This window comes from Notechis scutatus, chromosome 1 (assembly GCF_049901735.1).
Source record: "Notechis scutatus isolate UNSWTSFEM ecotype Mainland chromosome 1, rNotScu1.2, whole genome shotgun sequence".
NCBI classification, from domain to species: domain Eukaryota; kingdom Metazoa; phylum Chordata; class Lepidosauria; order Squamata; family Elapidae; genus Notechis; species Notechis scutatus.
Window position 1 is genome coordinate 49,742,221 of NC_142009.1, and position 20,059 is coordinate 49,762,279.

The window sequence follows — 20,059 nt, forward strand, 5'->3', positions numbered from 1 at the left end:
AAGGCCCATGGGCCGCATGCGGCCCAGGTCGCCTCGTAATGCGGCCCAACGCCCACCCCAACCTTCATGAAAGATCCAGCGAGGAGGAGGAGGAGAGGCAGGCGTGAGGCGGGGCGAGGCGAGCAACAGAAAAGGCGGGCAGCCGCAGCCCAAAAGTCCCGCCTGCCACCTCCTGCTGTTGCCGCCGCCACCGCTGCTGCATTTGCAGGAGAGGTAGGCGCGAGGCGGGGCGAGGCGAGCAACAGAAAAGGCGGGCAGCCGCAGCCCAAAAGTCCCGCCCGCCACCTCCTGCTGTTGCCGCCGCCGCCGCCGCCGCCGCTGCATTTGCAGGAGGAGAGGTAGGCGCGAGGTGGGACGAGCAACACAGGGAAGGTGAAAGGTTGGACACCCCTGATCTAGGCTGCAAAACTATTTACTGTAGTTTTTTGGCTGCCACCTGGTGGTTGAATGGATTTTAGCGACCACATATATTAACCTTAGATTCTGGGCTGTCAGGCATTAATTAAAGGGAATTCTGTAAAAAAGTAGCTAGCTCTAGTTTGGGTTGTATTTAATCCATTGGAAGTAGTTGAGTGGGTTAATATATCCCTTTTTGGTGTTCCACAAGCAACCCTTCTCATTGATCCAATAAAATATGTTGTGGGAGCAGTATTGATCACTTATCACTATCTCAATGTGGATTAAATTAAACCAGAATATTAGGAATGAGAAATACTTATGTTGGCTGGGCTGGTTTGAGGTAAGAACTGCTGTTTCTATAGCCCAGTTCCAAGCATGATACAATTGCTTTGTGAGAAGAAATGTGGGGCTAAGAATGTTCCCACTCATGTTTGCAAAGTTATACAGTATGTGCTGCAGGAGATAACGTGTAAGGCAGTTGCAGAACAAACCCTTTTGTGTTGTGCTTCGATGGCTTCACTGTGTAAACTAAGCAAAGTGAAGCCTACAACTAAGCAGGGCAAATGCTAAAAAGGAAAACAATGCTGGCTTAAGAAACTCTAGGTGGTGTTTATAAATAAAATAACAGTTTAAAATAGCAAACAAAAAGCATCCACATTGGGAAGCAATTATACAAACAATACACAACAGCGGGGTTATAAATTGTCTTCTTCTTATGGGGATTGTTGATAAAAAGCTAGATCTTAATAACTTTCCTAAATGTCCATATCGTCAGAATCATAAGGACTTGCGGGGGGGGGAATGTTGTTCCAGAGGGCAAGCATAGCCTCAGGGAAAGCCTGTTTCCAAGGTCCTACAAGATGGCATCGTTTTGCTCATGTGACTGGAGCATGTTGATCCTGTCAGACCTCAGAGGACAGGCAGAAGCAATCACAGTCCTTCTAGTGTCTAGGCCCCAAGATGGGAAGAGTTCTTTAGGACAGTGTTTCTCAACCCTAGCAACTTTCAGATGTATGGACCTCAACTCGCAAAATCCTCAACCAGCAATTCTTGGAGGGAAGTTCACGCATCTGAAAGTTGCCAAGGTTGAAAAACACTGCTCTAGGAGACAACCAACACACTGAAGTACATCTGAAACCCAACTAGTAACTAGTATAGCTCATGCAGTAAATGTATCAGGTGGATGAAATGAGATATACCCATGTAAGTACTTGCTTATTGCATTCAGGACTATTTAAAGCAGGTGTGTGCGACCTATGGCCTGTGGGCTGTACGCAGCCTTGGATAGCTCTAGTCATGCGGCCCCACAAGATTGTAAACTTTTAACACTATTGTGTGATTTATATACAGTGCATTAGCTATGATCATATATTTTATATACAGTCCAAAACAATTCCTCTTCGCTCAATGCAGTCCAGACAAGCCAAAAGGTTGGACACCCATGAATTAAAGCTTCTGCATGATTTTAAAGGGAAGCCCCATGTAGAGCATATTGCATGTAGTAGCTCAAATGAGAGCGATCTAAAGTATGATTGACCATGAATAGGTCTTCCCAAAAGATAAATGAGTGTAAATGCACCAGATATACCTGTGCAAAGAACCTCAGAGCCTGCCACTTGCTTATTGTCTTTCTAAGAATGTACCTAAGCCTATTCCACCTCAGCCAGTCTCCATTAGACTCCAGGCACTGGGACAGGATTTTGACTAGCAAGAGTGGTTAGCTCTTGCCCATGAATTAATCCAAGCTGTTCTAGAGACAAGTAAGTTGACAATTCTCACTCCATCTTGTTTACATTTAAAAGTTCTGCATGAACTGGGTCAGTATAAAAAACTTCAGTTCTGCTTGCTGTGCCTTACAGAACAGGACATACATCTTTAATTCTGGTGCAGTGTGTAAGCCGGATCCAAAGAATAGGAATAGATAGCAAACTTTAAGGGCTTTCATGCAGTTTTTTAAAAATAACTAAGCTTATGAGATTTCTCAGTGAACTGTTCTTGGAACTGCATACGTTTTCAGGTGAAAATAATTTTGAAGGTAAAACACCTTTTTTTCATGTCATCCTTTTGTTTTTAAATAACATAGCAAATGTGCTATTTATGAGATTACAAGGATGGCCATGCCTTTTCTGCCTGCCATTTTTAATGCCTATAAATATTTCATTAAAAAATAATTAACTGCTTAAAATATGCTTCTACTAATTAGAGATAGATTTTTAATTGACAGTATTACTGATTTACTTTTAAATAATCAGTCTAATTGATTCATTGATTAAGTATTGCAGCTATCATATCTTATAAAAAAGAAATTAATTGTTATGTATATACTTCCTGTCACGTCCATATTAGAGACATATAGTTCTGATCATTAGAGAGGAAATATTAATACTGATAACTTAAAATTCCGACAGATTGGATTAATTTCAATTACTTCTTCCATTTAGGTTTTGCTTGTAATGGATACTAGGACACAACAAACATATATATTGAAGGTAAGTCATTATTTTTCCTAAATTTTTCACTTTGCCAATGGCGAGCTGTTTCCCGCTGTTTAGCCCACAAAACCCAGAATGCAGAATGTCATCAGTCAGGTTTATGGAGTTTGTGTTTTATTTGTTAAACTTCAGTGGCAGACTATAGAACTAATAAATGGTTTCTGCTATTGGCAAAACTTATTTCTGCTTTGACCATCAAAGGAAAGGGAGTTTTTTTTACAGTCAGTGTCCCATGGCATAGTTTACATTTTCTTCACTGAAATATCTAGGTCAGTTCAATAGTAGAAGTAGTAATTATTGACATTAAAGTAATTCTTCACTCTCTCCCAGCACTTGTAGTGCTTATTTTGCCATGATTCATATTTACAGTGAATAGGAGAGATAATTCAGGGGCCATTACTGTACTCATTTATGGGGCTTTGTACATTGCTGTTGTTTTCCTTTGTTCCCCCAGCCCACCTTATTTTGCATGTGAAATTCAGATTTGCTAAATCTGAATATTTCTTAATATTCTTCACGATTGGCATGTTGGCTGAGTCTGCTACAAGTTGTGGTACTACAATATCTGGGAGATCAGTCCCCATCCATAGGATATATCACAAAGCTTTCCCCCTTCCTGAAGCCTTTGCCAATGTGTTGGGGCCTTAACTGCTTTAGAGTTTTCTATTCCTATTCATCTAATATTTTTCCACTTGAAGAAGCCTTTGTTTAATTTGCAAATTTGGAAGCAGCATGAAGATGACAAGGCCAGCCACAAACAATGTATGAGATGAGAGAATGACAATCCTGCATCTCTTTTTCCATTTCCTAATATCATCTAATAAAGCTGAATGAGCACGGTTAGGTCACTAAACAAAGTGGAGGGTTAGCTGGAACATTTGCATAGTAGTAATGCATATTTTTGTTTTATCGCATTGTTTTATACATTCCTCCTCTTGACATTGCCAAGAGATGAAGAGAATCAGGGCTGGTTTTTTTTTCCCTAGCAGTAGCCGGAGGTCATGTGAAAACTAATTGTGATCTTCGGTAATTCAGCCACACTTTATTTATCTGCAGTGCTTTTTGCATGAGGTTTTTTTTTTTATGTGTGCCATCTTTAAAAATCTATAACACCTCCAGGAAACAAATCACATTACCAGTCTATCTTCCCTTCGACCCAATGGAAATGTGAGAATTGATGGAAACTCGAGTCCATCAAATTGAAGGTGGGGCAAGACTTGCCTTTGGAATGTGAATGGATTTAGCAGTTTGCTTTGATCCTTAAAGTACGGGCCCTGCCCTCCCTGCCCCTCCCCCCCAAAAGATATCTGGGGGAAAAAGGTCATAGAGAAATAACTGAGTGTCATTCTGATGACTTGGTTTGTGAGAGATTCTAATGAAAACATTGACCCATGTAATTGATTTTAATGGCAGCTTTGTGCCATCTTCTGTTCTCTGGATGTGCGCCAGATGCCATCAGCAGGGCCTCAGGGGACTGAGGGGCACAGAACAGCAGATGAGTGGTTTCTCTGAAGCCTGGAGTAACTTGGATAGATTAGTTTGGTTGATAAGCACAGAGCACAGCATGCTCCAAAGGCAACTGAGGGTACAACTGACCTTTCTGTTCTCTGTCAGGGTCTAAGAAAAAGTAGCGAATGCAGCAGGAAGAGAAAGACCATCATCCCCCGCAGTGTGCCCAACATGGTGGCTTTGCACAAGTACATCATCTCAGAGGAATCGGTCTTCCTTGTGCTGCATCACGCAGAAGGTTGGTCTGTGGCTTCAGATGAGCTGTGGGAAAGGGAGGGGAGGCAGGGGAGATGGTAGTAGGGGAAAAAAGAAAGCCTCAGCTTCTTCAGGTGATACCATCCAGATGGTAGAAGTTTATCTTCTGAATCAAAATTTTGGGGATTGTCTTGAACACTGTGGCAAAGGGTTTTGAGGCATACATGCTCTTTGTTATGCTACATTATTGCTTTTTACAGTTTTTCATCCCATTAAAGTTCTTGTAGCTATAGCTCTACTGTTCAGCAAAGCAGCTGCCTTCCTCTTTGGATGTAAAGCTTTTAGGTTACACAAGCCAAATGCTACCTTAAGGTGCTTTTTGAATAAAACAGTGAGGTAAATATTTATCCCATGCACTGATAGGCTGGTCTGTTTATACTGTTTGTAAATCCTTACTGCTTCAAATAATTACTCCATATGATGCTCCTAGAACAAGTGATAACCGTAGAGAAATTGTTTTTAAAAAGAAACCTATCTGGCTGAGTCTTGGTTGTTGCTGCAGTAGTCCTGATCCAGATGGTAAAGGATGTTTGTATGGCTTCTGTGTGTGTCAGGCAGAAACTTCACTGGTGTCTGTGAATGCATATTGCCAAATCCATAGATCCAATCGGTATATGAGGGGCAGGATGATCCACTAAGGTACTGTTTTCTTTAGTGAGACCTCTGGGTCACGCATCTACATGCCAAGCATGTTCAAAGAGATGGACCTTCGGTTGTAGAATTTCAGACTAACCAAATCAGGTTTTAGTTAACCATAATCGCTTCTCAAGAAAAGGTGAGAAACTCTCCAAAAGGGCCTTACTTGCACTGAAGTAAACAATATGAATTGAAGAGAGAAGCATATCCATTGTCATCAATTTCGTTTCGATGCCTCCCTGCGGATGCTCCTGGTACGTTTTAACAAAACAATAGTTATTTGTAAGAATAACTTGCCTATTTGGGCTCAGTAAGAATATTGAGACAAATTCCTTGGCCTGGGTCATATAAACATGATTTACCTCTAGGCAAAAATCCCAACTCCTTTGCCTGTGTACAGTCACATGTTAAAAAAAATCACCATGAATGGAATTAAGCCTAGTTTTGGCTAGTAATAGCTTCTGGTGTGATCTCCAGTGCTATTTGCGCATAGCGCACCAACGGCCTACCGTCTATTTCTAATTTTGGGAACTATGTTTACAACTATGTATACTTATACTTATTATCTTGTAAACAATTGCAAATCAAATAAATAAATAAATAAATAAATAAATAAATAAATAAATAAATAAATAATAAATAAATAAATAAATAAATAAATAAAATAAATATTTAATTTTGGGAACTATGATACAGTTGACTCACTCAGTAGCCACCTAATGTAAATACAGTGGTGAGTTGGTGGCAGATGCTCAGAATTTGACAGGCCTCCAGTTACCTCAGAAGTTTTTGGGAGGCTGCTGCTTCCTGCTATCTTTTATTTTAAAAAATGCATTTGTTTAAAATTCATAGTGGCCCAATTAAGATGGGCATTGGAACTTGCCTATTCTTTGGCACTAGCATGCCAGTAAAGTGATGTTACTTATGTCACTGCAACAAAAGCCAATATTTAAATTTTTAAGGTGCCAACTTACCATGGTAAGCTTTACCTCCACACTTATTTACAGAATTACCATCTGGAAAAAATTGTATATGGGTAGGAGATGGAGAAGCTCCAATTTCATGTCAAACAACTGTAGATTAATTCCTACTGCTTTCATCCATCCAGCAGTCTTTCCACAATTGCAGAAAGTATCCGTTCAGTCTAAATATTAAGTTGGATTTATAGGATCTAAAAGGTTAACACCTCAATTGAAAATAAGGATCAGTAATGAAAAGATTTTCTCTTTTTTCCAAGCATTAGCACTGAATCCAGTACAAGCCTCCTCCACATTACAATGTAGTAAATGGTTTGTTAAAGGTGAGAACATTCATAAAGCATCTGTTAGTTTTGTCACAAAGCACTTGGCAAGACATGTTGAAGCTTCACTACTACTTAGTGGCATCAGTGCCAGAAATGGTAAAAACAGATGCTTCAAAAAGAGTCTTGAGGGACATTGAGGGAAGATTTTGATGGAGATCAAACTTAAACTTGAGTGGCTGCTGGGAAGTGTCAAATCTTTTTCAGCATAAATGTGTTGGAATTCATATTCATCTGGAAAGCATACAAGAAACTTCAAAATGATGATGTTTCCTGTTAATGAACACTAATTCTATAGGGGGCAATGTTTAGTAGCCTTCCTCCTTGAGCCCTAATGATCATATGTTGCCCTACGAGCAGGAAACAGAACTATTCCCTATTTTAATTTTGTCAATGCTATAATTCTTTAGTATTTAAATTCTGAGTCAAATTCTGAGTCAGGAAAGGTAGCCCAACTTCTTTCCTGTGGTTCCCAGAAGGCACCTCAGATTATGTCACTAAAACTTGGTAGCAAGGTCATTTAAACATAAACAGTACAGTAAGTATGTAAAACCTCCACATAGACTTCACACAGCTGTTCTATCAAAAATCTGCCACCAATAGTACTGCCCTCAAATTTCCTTGTAGTCATTAAAAAGTGCTTTGTCATTCCCCTATTCTTACAACCTACAGTGCCCCAAAAAGTTTGCCCACTTTCCCAACCCCAGAATTGTTGAAGAATTGGTTTACCTCCATTAGAATTTGGCCATCTTTTGTTTTGGTGTGCCAAGCGTTATATCATATGCTCTGTGTACCAATCAAATTTCTCTTTATGCAAGTGATGTTGGACATATGGCACTGGCCTGGGCCCTGGACCACTCCATGTTTTTAGCAATAATTTGGATGAAAGAGTTGGGATGCTTAGAAAGTTGAATATGATATAACATTGGGAGGGGCAGCTAATACTTTATATCAGGCATTGGTAGTCTTTTTGTAAAGAGGCAGATCCTGCCCCATCTCTGTGGATGCAAATGGCTGGTCTATAGACAAAGGGCCACCAGCTGGGAAACTGCTGATAGGTTGCTGTTGTTTGCCAGAATGACACACCCCTACCCCTTGGCCCTGCCAATCACCCAGGCAGTTTGACTGAGGCTCAACCCTAGCAGTTAGTTGCTCATCCACCCATTCATCCACCCACCCATCTTACTCATGGGTTGGAATATCCCATGCTTTGCATACCTGGGACCTCATGTATGTCACCAAACAATACTAGATTAAGATGCAGGGTTTGTAGGATGAAAGTGCCAAAAAATGTCAGCCTAAGTTTTTCATTTGTAAATAGAAATCATTCATTGCAAACCATTTAGAATGTTTAAATATCACTCTGCTGTTGCAGATGATGGATGGTATAAAAATGCATAGATAACATCTACTACTTACATATAATTTTACCATCTTCCATAGTTCGGTTAATGAAATACAACTAACTTTGGTTACTTTGTTTTTTTTCTTACAGGAGGCAAACTTTGGTCTTACATTAGTAAATTCTTGAACAGGAGCCCCGAAGAAAGCTTTGAAGCCCCTAAATCCAGAAAATCCAGCTCTACCAAAATACATTTGCATCAGGCAAGTCCTAGTCCTCAGGATATCAACAGTAGCCTTGGCTCCAGAAGTAATGGGGACAATGTATTAAAGGTTTTACCACTGCAGACCAGTCTCATTCCAAGTTCTCAAGATGGTAGTAGTAACCAAGAAGAAGATCAGGAAAGCTCTCCTAAGTGGTTTGATTCTGGGTCTAGTTCCGAAGAGGAATGTACCACAAGTTATCTTACATTATGCAACGAATATAGTCAAGAAAAAATTGACCCTGGTTCATTAAATGAGGAACCTGTCCTGAAACCAGATGATAACGTTCTCCTTTCCAAAGAGCAAAGAGGCCTCAAAGCCCAAGATGAAGTTGTTCCAGGGAACTTGGAATCTGCATTCACATGTCAGGAAATAAAAGAGTTTGCTGACGATGTGGATCCAGAAGCTGCCAATCCTACTATGATATCAGAATCATTAAATAAATCCAAGAACAGCCCCATGGAATTTTTCAGAATTGATAGTAAAGATAGCACCAGTGAACTTTTGGGTCTTGATTTTGGAGATAAACTTCATAACTTAAAATCAGAATCTTTCAAGCCATTTTTTCCTACATTAGATCAGGATAAGAGCCTTGAAATCATTGAAAACAAATTAGGCTTTGCATCTCAGGATACTATCAGCAGGGGTTCTAATGACTCTGTGCCTGTGATATCATTTAAGGATGTAGCCTTTGATGAGGTTGGTAGTATTGAAGAAGGGAGACCTGACCTTTTGGTCAACTTGCCAGGCATTATGGAGCAAATGAAAGAAGCTTCAGTGGACAGGCCAACAAAACTGATGGAACAGAATGGAGACATTTTGGAAAGCAAACTTTTGGAAACCCCTGATGTCTTGCAATTGAATAACAGTGCAGAACAAAGCAGAGTGCTCGAAGAAAAGGTAGAGCATCTGAAGGAAGAAAAATCACAAGGACTATGCAAGGACAATCAGGAAACAGCTAGGACATTCCATACAGCTGCTAGTGACTCAGTTGGTTTTGGAGACAGGATGGCCTTTCAAGGACTCAGAGAAGCAACATCATCATCATTAGATATTTTCGGCATAAAGGACAATGTCATGGCTGCCAGTGCACAAGTAGTTGTTACGGAAGACAGCTTAGATGTGGACAGTGAAGCTGTGTTGCTGTTTTCTGATCATACTGAAGAACACTGTAAAGAGGGAACAGCCCCCTCTTTGTCACACAAAGCAGAAAGCAAAGAGTTGGATGTGAGGAGCAGAGGAGAGAATGAAATACACCATCTTTTTCGGGACTTGGATGAGAGATTAGCACTAACCTCCAGATTTTACCTCCCTGAAGGCTGTGTTCAAAGATGGGCAGCTGAAATGGTGGTAGCCCTTGATGCCTTGCATCAGGAAGGAATTGTGTGCCGTGATTTGAACCCAAACAACATCTTATTGAATGATCGAGGTCAGGAACTTTTGCAAATGCATTTCTTTTTATTCGCTGTTGCTCCCAATTAACTGAGAAGGCGTTTTATCTTGTAATTAGTATCTTCATTTCCTGTCTAGAGCTTCATTATCAGTGCAGCAAATTCACCCCCAGTAATAGCTTCTAGTACTTAATGATGCCATTATTCTTAATGATACTGTTTTTAGCTACAAAAGGAGTAATTACAGTTCACTTCTGCATAAAATGGAAGGGAAAAATGTTTTGATTTCTCCTGTCATTTTGTTTTTAGGACACATTCAGCTAACGTATTTTAGCAGGTGGAGTGAGGTTGAAGATTCCTGTGACAACGATGCCATAGAGAGAATGTACTGTGCCCCAGGTTAGAGCAATCACCTCAAATGTTTCACTTGGAAAACAGATTAGCAGCTTTCATTTTCTCACAGAACTTTCATCCCATTCCATCGTTTCTCTGTTCTTGGGAATACAAGCTGTTCAGTATCTGCTTACCCCTTTATTTTTATATATATATATATATATATATATATATATATATATATATATATATATATATATATATATATATATATACACACACACACACACACACACACACACACACACACACACACACACACTTACAACATACATACATAAAAGTCTGACTCACAGATGAACACAATACAAAAGCCTGATGATGGCAGATGAGATTATGCCGAAACGTTGCTACAACTTTAAAAGCACAACTATAATGACGTGGGAAAATACCCGAACAAAGTTGAATACCATTAATATATATATATTTGGTTATTCGGGTTTTCTCCCGCATAAAATTGGAAGTGGGGGTGTGACTTGATTGGGTGGGGGCTTGGCTGTGTTCTGATTGGCTGGGGGTGTGTTCTGATTGGTTGGGGGGTTAGCTGTGTTCTGATTGGCTGGGGGTGTGTTCTGTTCAGGTGGGGGCTTGGTTGTGCTCAGGTTAGTCTAAGTTGCTGGGGGATTTGAGCTGGTGAGCTGTGATCCTGTTGTTTGGCTTCGTGTTCGTGGTCGTGCCACATCTTCATGGTGGGCATCAGTTCGCTTCATGTATGGGTCGGAGGGGTTTGAAGCGGGTAGTGATGCAGCTGCGGTATGGCTTCTGGTCCGTGGTCGTGTCTCATCTTCTGTGTGGGTGTGAGTCTGCTTTCTACGTGGAAGTGTGGTGGTGGCATCTTGTGTGGCCCTAGTGGGTGTGGGTCTGGTGTCATTCTTCATGTTAGGTACTCGTTTGTTAATGAGGGCGGGTTTCCAAATGGCTGGTAGGCGGGAGGTATCATCTTGTTTATTCATGCTGTGTGGGCGTTTTTCTATCTCTATGGCTTCTCTGATTATTCTGTTGTTGAAGTGTTCGGTTTTGGCGATAGTTCTGGTATTTTTAAAGTCAATCTCATGTCCTGTGGCTTTGAGGTGTTGGACCAGGGAAGAGGTCGGTTCTTCTTTTTTGATTGAGTTCTTGTGTTCTTCAATGCGTGCACTTATTCTTCTGTTAGTTTGTCCGATGTATGTGGTGGGGCAGGCGGTGCAAGGGATTTCGTATACTCCTTGGTTTTCTAACTCGATTTTGTCTTTAGGGTTTCTTAGGATGGTGGATATTTTTCTGTTTGTGCAGAATGCTGTTTTAATGTTGTTTTTTGGAGGATCTTGCTGATTTTGCCTGTAGTGTCTTTTATATACGGGAGGAGGGCTATGCCGTTCTCTTGTTCTCTGTCTTGGATTTTGGTTGGGGTTTCTTTTTGGATTAGGTGGGTAATCTTTCTTTGGAATCCATTGGCTGTTAGTACGTTAGTGAGAGTGTGTAGTTCGGTTTTTAGGTGTCGTTCGTCGGCTAAGCATTTTGTTTTGGAAATGAGTGTCTCGGCTATGGAATTGATCTGTGCTGGGTGGTGGTGTGAGAGTGCATGTAGATAGCAGTTTGTATGTGTTTTCTTCTGGTAGATGGTGTGTCCTAGGGAGCCATTGGATTTTTTGTATACTAAGACATCTAGGAAGGGAAGTTGATTGTTAGCTTCTGTTTCCATGGTGAATTGTATTTTGGGGAGTAGGCTGTTGAGGTGTGTGAGGAAGTTGTTCAGTTTTTCTTTCCCATGTGGCCAGATTATGAAGGTGTCATCTATGTATCTGAGCCAGAGTTTGGATTTGTGATCATATTTTTCTAGAGCTTGTGTTTCAAAGTGTTCCATGTAGAGGTTTGCAATGACAGGTGAGAGGGGTGATCCCATGGGCGCTCCTTCTATTTGTTTGTATTTTTGTCCGTTGTAGGTGAAGTATGTATTGGATAGGCAGTGGTTGGTCAGATCTAGGATGTGCTTGGGGGGGTTGTATTTGTTTTGGATGGCTGTCAAGGCTTCTTTTATAGGCACTTGGGTGAAGAGGGATATGACATCGAAGCTGAAGATGATGAATGAGATTTCATCGAAACGTCGCCTAGATATTTCCAATTTTACACGGGAGGAAACCTGAATAACCAAAGATCCACATACAAATACCCACGAAAACCTCATAATATATATATATATATATATATATATATATATATATATATATATATATATATATATATATATATATTACACACAGAGAGAGAGAGAGTGTATGTGCTATTTTGGAATATGATATTCTAAACATATGAAAAACAGTTGCAGGAATTGGGTATCTCTTGAATGAAAAAAAGGGCTAGGAATGCATGAAGAGGGGGTCGATCTATTCTCCAAAGCACCTAAGGCAGGACAAGAAGCAGTGGATGGAAACTAATAAGGAGAGAGCCAACCAAAACTAAGGAGAAATTTCCTAACAGTTTGAGCAATTAATCAGTTCCCTCCAGAAGTTGTGGGTGCTCCAACACTGGTGATTTTTAAGAAAACATTGGACAACTATTTGTCTGAAATGGTGTAGGGTTTCCTGCTTGAGCAGGAGGTTGGACTAGAAGATCTCCAAGGTCCCTTCCCAACTCTGTTATTCTGAATTCTCCAGCCAGGCATGCTAGCGGGGTAATTCTGAGAGTTGCAGTCGTGACTTCTAAAAGTTGCTAAGGTTGAGAAACACTGGTTTAAAAGAATTCACTATCAAAGTTTAAATTTGAAAAATGAATGAATGAATGAATAAATAAATAATGTTAGATGTAATGGATAAGCCTAAAGATTTATGAAATCTGCTTAAGTAGAAAGAGTTCTTGAAACTGTTTATTGTTGAAATGAAGAAGGGTTAAACGTATCACATTTTGAACAGGTTTTCCTTTGCACATACATATTGGAGGAAAATATTCAGTAAATTTTAATCTAACTGTGGCTGTAAATCTACAATAGATATAAATACTGAATATGGAAAAATAAAATGGGCATCCAAGCAAGTGATGTATAAGTAACATATTTTGATTAGCTTTAATGTTAGTAAGAATAATTAAGATTACATTAAGTAAAAGTGTCTGAACAAAACTGATTACAAGAAAGAGTAGATAAGATATCCCTCAGATTGAATGTGATTCCTGGAGACTATATGGGTATATTCATGTTTTTTGGTAACAAGGCTAAAGTGGTTGATCATTTAAAAAAAAAGGGTTTCTAGTTTACAGCCCTATGATTCCTTTGTCGTCACCCAGTCCAAATATGATTTAGATTCAATTCTCTTGTTTTTGAGTTTAGTTAAGGCCACTGAGATGCTGCCACTTGCTTTGACTCGAGAGAATGAAATCACATATAGTGATTTCACTTATAAAGGTTTCAGAAAAAATGAGGTGCAACAGTTTAGCCTGGACCAAACCCAGAATAAAGAGACTATAACTATAAATCATTTAGGCTTCAAAAGATTAGTGCTGTTTCTTAAAGTATTTTTTTTTATGGTGGTATTATGGAGGAACCCCCTGTGATATCAAAGTCCTAGTTTTGATTAAGATTGTTAATCTGGCTTTTGCATTGTACTATTTTAAATTGTAGAAGGCCGGAAGAATCTCACACAGCTAACTGTACCTCAGTACAAAAGGCTGTCTTTTTATAGAAAACTACCTGAAAGGCTATTTTTCTTTGTGCAGAGAAAGTTTTTATTCATAAAGTGTCATCAAAGTCCTGATTTTACTGAGAATAAATCTTTTTTCTGGGAGAGGTACAAGTGCCCAGTTGTAGAACAGTCTATATTCTGTCTGAAGGCAAACCTACCCTCGGAAGCTTCTTGACTGATAACAAGTATTTGAAGAGTTACGTGGGGTCCTTTATTTGTAGTATCATAATGTTTAAATACTTGTTTCTGAGAAAATTTATGAATAAGATCTATGAACTCTTCTTTATATTTTTAATAATTACTTCAAGCAGGAACATGTTTAGAGGTCATCTTGAGACTGTTGTTCCCAAATACTCTGTTGACATACCCTCGCTAAATAATTTTGCTGGAGACATATTCTCTATTGGCTCCTTGTTCACTTCCAAGACCAAGACAAAATAATTTTAAGTCTCTTGAGTCTTGATAGACTGAAGGACAACTTTCTCTTGTTGAGAACTCATCACTAATTGGGTGATCTTGACTCCCCTGGGAAGCTTAATTGATTTAACAAAAATTCTGGTGAAATTTTTATCAGATAATTCCATTGCTTTTATTTTTATCAAATTCTTTGAATTCTTCTGTAAACTGAGTTGATGCACACTTCTCAATTTATTTACGGCTTGGAATATTTCAGTTATTCAGTTTTTTAATTTTATAAATTTGCAATGTAGTACTTTATTTAAAAATCTATAAAATGTAATAATACCTCATTAGTCTTTTTTTAAAAAAAAGTTATATATAACTCAAAAGTATTCCTGAACACATGAAAAATACATGTGACTAGGAGTATGTTGAATCATCTATCTTAATTTTATTGTCCTTGTCCCCTAATTAGTAGAATTTGATGTTCATTTGTTGTCTCTTACTTTGCTGCTTAAATAAAAGAAATCAGACAGAGGAAGAACATAAATTCATCTCTCTCTTAGAGGTCTATTGAAATAGCCAAGTTTTGACTGCTTTCCTAAATCCCAATAATGTTGCTACAAGTTTAATCTCCAGGGGAATGCTATTTTAGAGATGGAAGTGGGAGCAATGATGGGGAAATATTCATTATTTTAAGTACGGTAATATTCATTAAATATTATGGTGTATAGATATACGCCTTACTATAAATATACAGGATATAACTTATTAATTAATTGTGAGAAAAAACTCTGTCACTTTCTAGACAAACAGTATGTCACAACAAAGCTGGATATATTATTGCATACTTAGGTTTATTTGTTAATGTGGTATTTTGGAATATTTCACCACGTGCTATAACTTGCAATATTTTCACAAAGTAAAAATGATATGGAATAGGGATGGAAGCCTGTGACTTTCAGATATTGTTGAATTGTAACTTCCAGCCCTTCTGCCTCCCAACAAGCCTATGATGAGGATAGTGAGAGTTATAGATCAACAAACATTTAGTCACTCACAAGTTCCTCACTCTCTGATGTAGGATCAAGAGCTATTAAGCAAGTTGTGCTTCTCTGTTCTATCAGCCAAAGCTTTGTAAATCTGTATATTTCACCTGATGAACTTTGAAATCATCAGGAAAAAGACTAATAATATTTACTCTGATTATTCATAGTTGTGGCACAAGATGCAGTCCTGTATCTTTTGCTAGTTTCTACTGCCCTGGCATTGTGTAATAGTGATGTCTCTCCATAGATTCTCTTTAAAAGGTAGAATACTGTGCTGGATTAGAGACCCACTATTTGAATTCCTGACAAGGAAGGTAGTATAATAATACTCTATGGCCAGAGTCACTTGTTGAGATAGACGGCTATAGAAATCAAACAAATAAAATGTTATTTTCCTGACACCAGTGCAAAGATTTGCTGTTCCTTTTTGAATTTTGAATTGCTATAATTTCCTGGTAGTCTCCAGGTACCACTCAAGCCAGACCCTTTTAAGTGTTATCAGCCAAGGTTGGCTTAGTGCTGTCATCTGATCAACCACCTCCTCCATATGTGATAGGAATAAGAAAATGTATATTCATGTATATAGGAATGGAAAATGTATGACTTATTTGTCACTCTGCATATTTTTCCCCTCCCAAACAACCATTGTCCAAAATACGGATGGGAAAACATAAGCTTTACTCAAGAAGAGATAGGCATATTTTAGAGTTTCTGGAGGTAATTGCAGTTATGCATCCAAATGTAAGTAGCAAACCAGTATGAATCATCGTGCTGGGAAATTGGGGAGAGATTCTGCTTCAGCTTTCCCCAATCTGGTATTCCTCAGTGTACCTGAAGATCAGCAGTTGGGGAACATTGGATTATGTCAGGATCTCTTATCATATTGGATCTTCTTGTTGTGTCAAAAAAAAAAAAAAAAAAGGGCATGAAGCCAGTAAGGTCACCAAAAGAAATGATGCTTCTGTTATTTTTCATTTGTAACAAGCAAATTTTCTATTGGAACCAAGTATTGTTTTGCAAAGACACACAATTTTCCATGATAGATTGATTAGAATATACGAAAAGAGGCCAGATCTATATGCTTTGCTTATCCCTATCAAGACTATACAGAATGGAAAGGTTGTTAGGAAAGACCTTGCCCCTAGTTACATTAACACACAATATATACCAGCCCAGTTATAACCCTCTTCAAAACAACTGCTTCTGCTTTTGTTTTTGATAAATGATTAGACAGAAAAGTACCAGTAATTTTTCAGGATTTTAAATGAATTTTCAATTGAAAAGACCTTTTGAATCTTTCAAAAGACTAGATATTTACAAAGCACAGCTTGATTTCTTCCTTTTAGATACAGTATAGGACAGTGGTTCTCAACTTATGACCACAATGGAGCCTAATATTTCTGTTGCTAAATGAGACAGTTATTAAGCAGGTTTTGTTCCACCTTATGACTTTTCTTGCCACAGTTAAGTGAATCTGGCTTCCTCATTGACGTTACTTGTCAGAAGGTTGCAAAAGACCCTGGGACACTGCAGCCGCCATGAATAGAACCAGTTGCCAATGATCCAAATTTTGATCATGTGACCATGGGGCTGTTGCAATGGTCATAAGTGTGAAAACAGTCATAAGTCACTTTTTTCAGTACTGTTATAACTTTGGACGGTCTCTAAACGAACGCTTCTAAGTAAAATGTAGTTAAAATGGACACTCTGTGTCAAGATAAAGTACATCTTCCAATATCAGATGTGGACAAATTTGAGAAGGTCATTTCCTCCATGGTCATCTTAAGAACATTCAAAACACCTGGCCAAAGATTATTGGAGACAGAAAAAAATAGAAGGAATGAGATTTTGGTTTAATACAACGAAAGTCTTAAAATATCTGAGCAAAGCAGTTTTTTCCTTAGCGGGTAATGATGTCCACCCCCCCCCCCCCATAAAAATCTATGCTTAGATGCTCTGTCTTTTTATGTCCCTAATGCTTTTTTTTTTTCAAATATGACACTCTGAAGAAAGTATGTTGTTTTTCTAATTGCAGAGGGAAAAGTCTTGTAGTCCAATTCATTTTAAATATTTAGCTGAAAAACACACTTTTGGAAGAGCATCTTCTGGCAAATAAAACAAATTTTCTCCTTGTCAGAATAGAGCCACGTGCTGCTCAGAATCTTCTTATGGCGATTTGAATCTGAGGAGCACCCCGTTTAATCTTTTCTGACCCTGCTATTTTCCCACTTGTAAATTGCCACCTCCAGTGGATGTTGAGACCTGTATTCTGGAAATTCTGCCTAATGATAATAGTAGGAGCAATTAAGAATGGAACAGGATGCCTGGAAAGAATTAAACCTCTGAAGTTGAAACTCAGTGCTTGGATTAGAAAACCTCCATCACAACCACCATCATATAGTACATTTGCCCAAGAATGTCTTTTTGCCAAGGGAGATTTCTCAAAGTTGACCAGTAGGTGGCAACCTACCATTAACTGTTGTCTACAATCAGACCCAGCAGTTTCTTATGGGAGAACCCCAGATAGAGAAGAAGCTGTGTTATAATTAATTATAATTGTACTTAACTGCTTTTTCAGCAGTGCAAGTTGCTGAGTATTTTAGTATTACCATTTATCAGGCTATTCCCTTGATTCCAATGAAGGTGACTTCAGAAACTTTAAGGTGATACAAATCGGGGTTTTCCAGGCTTCAGAAACTGTTAGTTTAAAAGAAAAGTTCCCAGAACTCCTGATGAAGAGACAATGTTCTTGTGATAGACAATTGTCTGTGTTTGAATGAAATGTAAAGGAAAAGGCTGTCAAAGAATCCAATCAGGTTCCTGGAGAATCCAAAGATTTTGTGGGACATGGTTTGAAAATATAAATAACTTGTCATTCTATTTCCAAAACATAATGCTCTTACCCGCCCAAAGAATTCATAAATTCATAGAATGATGGTAATTATTAAAATCCATAATAATAAGTATAAAAAGTCTGCACAATATAATAATAATAAAAATCCTGTTCCAGTGAAGCAGAATGTCTAATGTATAAATACGGTTGGGTGAATCTGTTAAGGAGGCAATTGTTAAACGTGGAGTCTCATGCTTCTCCTATTTCTTGGTGCTCAGAGTTTTCTTCTTTGTTACAGTGGTCAAAAATACAGAGTAGAAAGCAATAAGAATGAAGTGCAATAGGGGCTGCCATTTTCTTCCATTAATAATCAAATGCACAAAGGAGATGAGGAAAAAGAAAGGAGGCAGAAGGTCTATTTAGGCCCAAATAATTAAAGAGATGGATGCCACTGGAGGTTGTAGACTGTAGAAAAATAACCACTACCAGAAATGAAAAATTGGAAAGCATATCTTTTGCACATGGACATTTTAATTCCCAAGTACTTCAAGTAAGAGCTAAGAAAGATATTGCTATCTGAAAGTTAGAGTCAGTACTATAGATGGATAGATGCTCTGATTTGCTATAAGCACTTCCTAAACAGCACATTTCTTACTAGTTCACAATATTTCATAGCCAATTAGATGTCCAAATTTCTCAATGTCTGTTCATGTCATTAAAAATATGTTTTTTGTTTTTAAATTATTAGACAAATCTTAGGGTAAAGATTAAAAATAAGGTTATCCCCAACTCATGATGCAAATGTTTCACTTCTGTTGAAACATCCTTTTGCTTCTAGTGTCCCCCGGGAATCTTATCAGATATTTGTGCTAAAAAAAAACATTAACCACCTGCCTTGCGCTTTGTAATATCAGCAACCAACCTTTTTATCTTTTGGTTAATGTGCCTTGGTATTTTGAAAGGGGGAGGAGGGGGAGCAGGGAAAGCAGAGGGAAAAATTCCAGCAACAGATTTGATTTGCAGGGACAAAAATTTTGAGCAAATGCCAAGCTAGCGGGGGGGCATTATTCTGTCTAAAAATAAGTTTGAAAAAAGAAACATACAGACACAAACCTTTTAAATCAACATGTTTTGGTCTAATTGAGGAGAAAGCAAGAAAGATTCATTTTGAAATTCAAATGATCACCTTCTGTTATGGCCTTTTTTCCCCCCTTGCCAAATTTATGATCTTAAATTTCAAAGAATAACTGCTGCTGAAATGAGGAAAATATTAAGTTATACGTCGTAGTTCACAAACAATCTGAAAAGTATAAAGTAGGTATTAGAGAGAATGTGTAAAAATTAGCCATAACGTCTTTTTAAACTGCAGAAGGTAAGAATCGCATAAGGAATATATGAATTGATTCATAGAACAATTTCATTCATTGTAGAGTTTACTGTCAGTAATGTATGAACGTACAACATTCTGACCCATTTAATTCCATGTTGTCTATTCAAAGATTAGGCTACTTGGGGCTCTATAAATGTTTTAAACTATAGCTTCTACCGGATTATGCTATTGATCATGGAAGCTAAATCTGAAAGATACCAGTTATGCAACTCTGGTATATTTCGGTTGGCAGAATAGTCTGGCGTTTTAAGCCTTTTGTATCTGCCAGCTAATCCTTTTAGATTAGGATCTCCAATGTAATCATTTCAGATTGCATGATACCTGAGATCTGCCTGTAAAAACAATTGCACAAATTAACTGTGAGTCTTCCAATGTCATTATCAAATATCTCCAGTTCTAGCCGATTTCCCCTTCCTCCTGCCCCTGCCATTTGATTGAAATTTTTTTGAATGTCTGCAGTTTGCTTCCACAAATGCAGAATGGTGGAATAGTTTTTTTCAGATCAGATGATTTTTCACCCTTTCTGTTTATAAACTGATCCATCTTGCCAATATCAGTCTCTGGCTTTCTGAAAGCTCCTGAAGAACGTTTTGATAAAAATATTTAGGACTTGTTGCTGTTGAGCAACAGCCTTGTCTGTCTCATTGTCACACATTATTACAGCTTGTGCATTTGAATATTTCTGAGAAAAAGGCATTGTAGAAAAAACATAATCATAAGGAAGCTTTCTGTGATACTTGGAGTTCCCAAAGATC

General features: G+C 38.3%; 1 protein-coding gene across 8 annotated transcripts in view; it reads left to right on the forward strand.

Annotated features, from left to right (window-relative positions):
- Window positions 1-20,059, forward strand: part of RPS6KC1 (ribosomal protein S6 kinase C1) — a 94,911-nt gene that overhangs the window by 58,899 nt on the left and 15,953 nt on the right. For 5 of the 8 annotated variants that reach the window (XM_087963742.1, XM_026682809.2, XM_087963763.1 and 2 more), the window contains 4 exons: window positions 2,841-2,888; window positions 4,506-4,638; window positions 8,087-9,625; window positions 9,897-9,986. In XM_087963742.1, the coding sequence (XP_087819868.1) occupies window positions 2,841-2,888; window positions 4,506-4,638; window positions 8,087-9,625; window positions 9,897-9,986 (1,810 nt within the window). The remainder of the gene's footprint in view (window positions 1-2,840; window positions 2,889-4,505; window positions 4,639-8,086; window positions 9,626-9,896; window positions 9,987-20,059) is intronic. The other 3 variants (XM_087963751.1, XM_087963758.1, XM_087963784.1) reach the window with 1 other exon arrangement.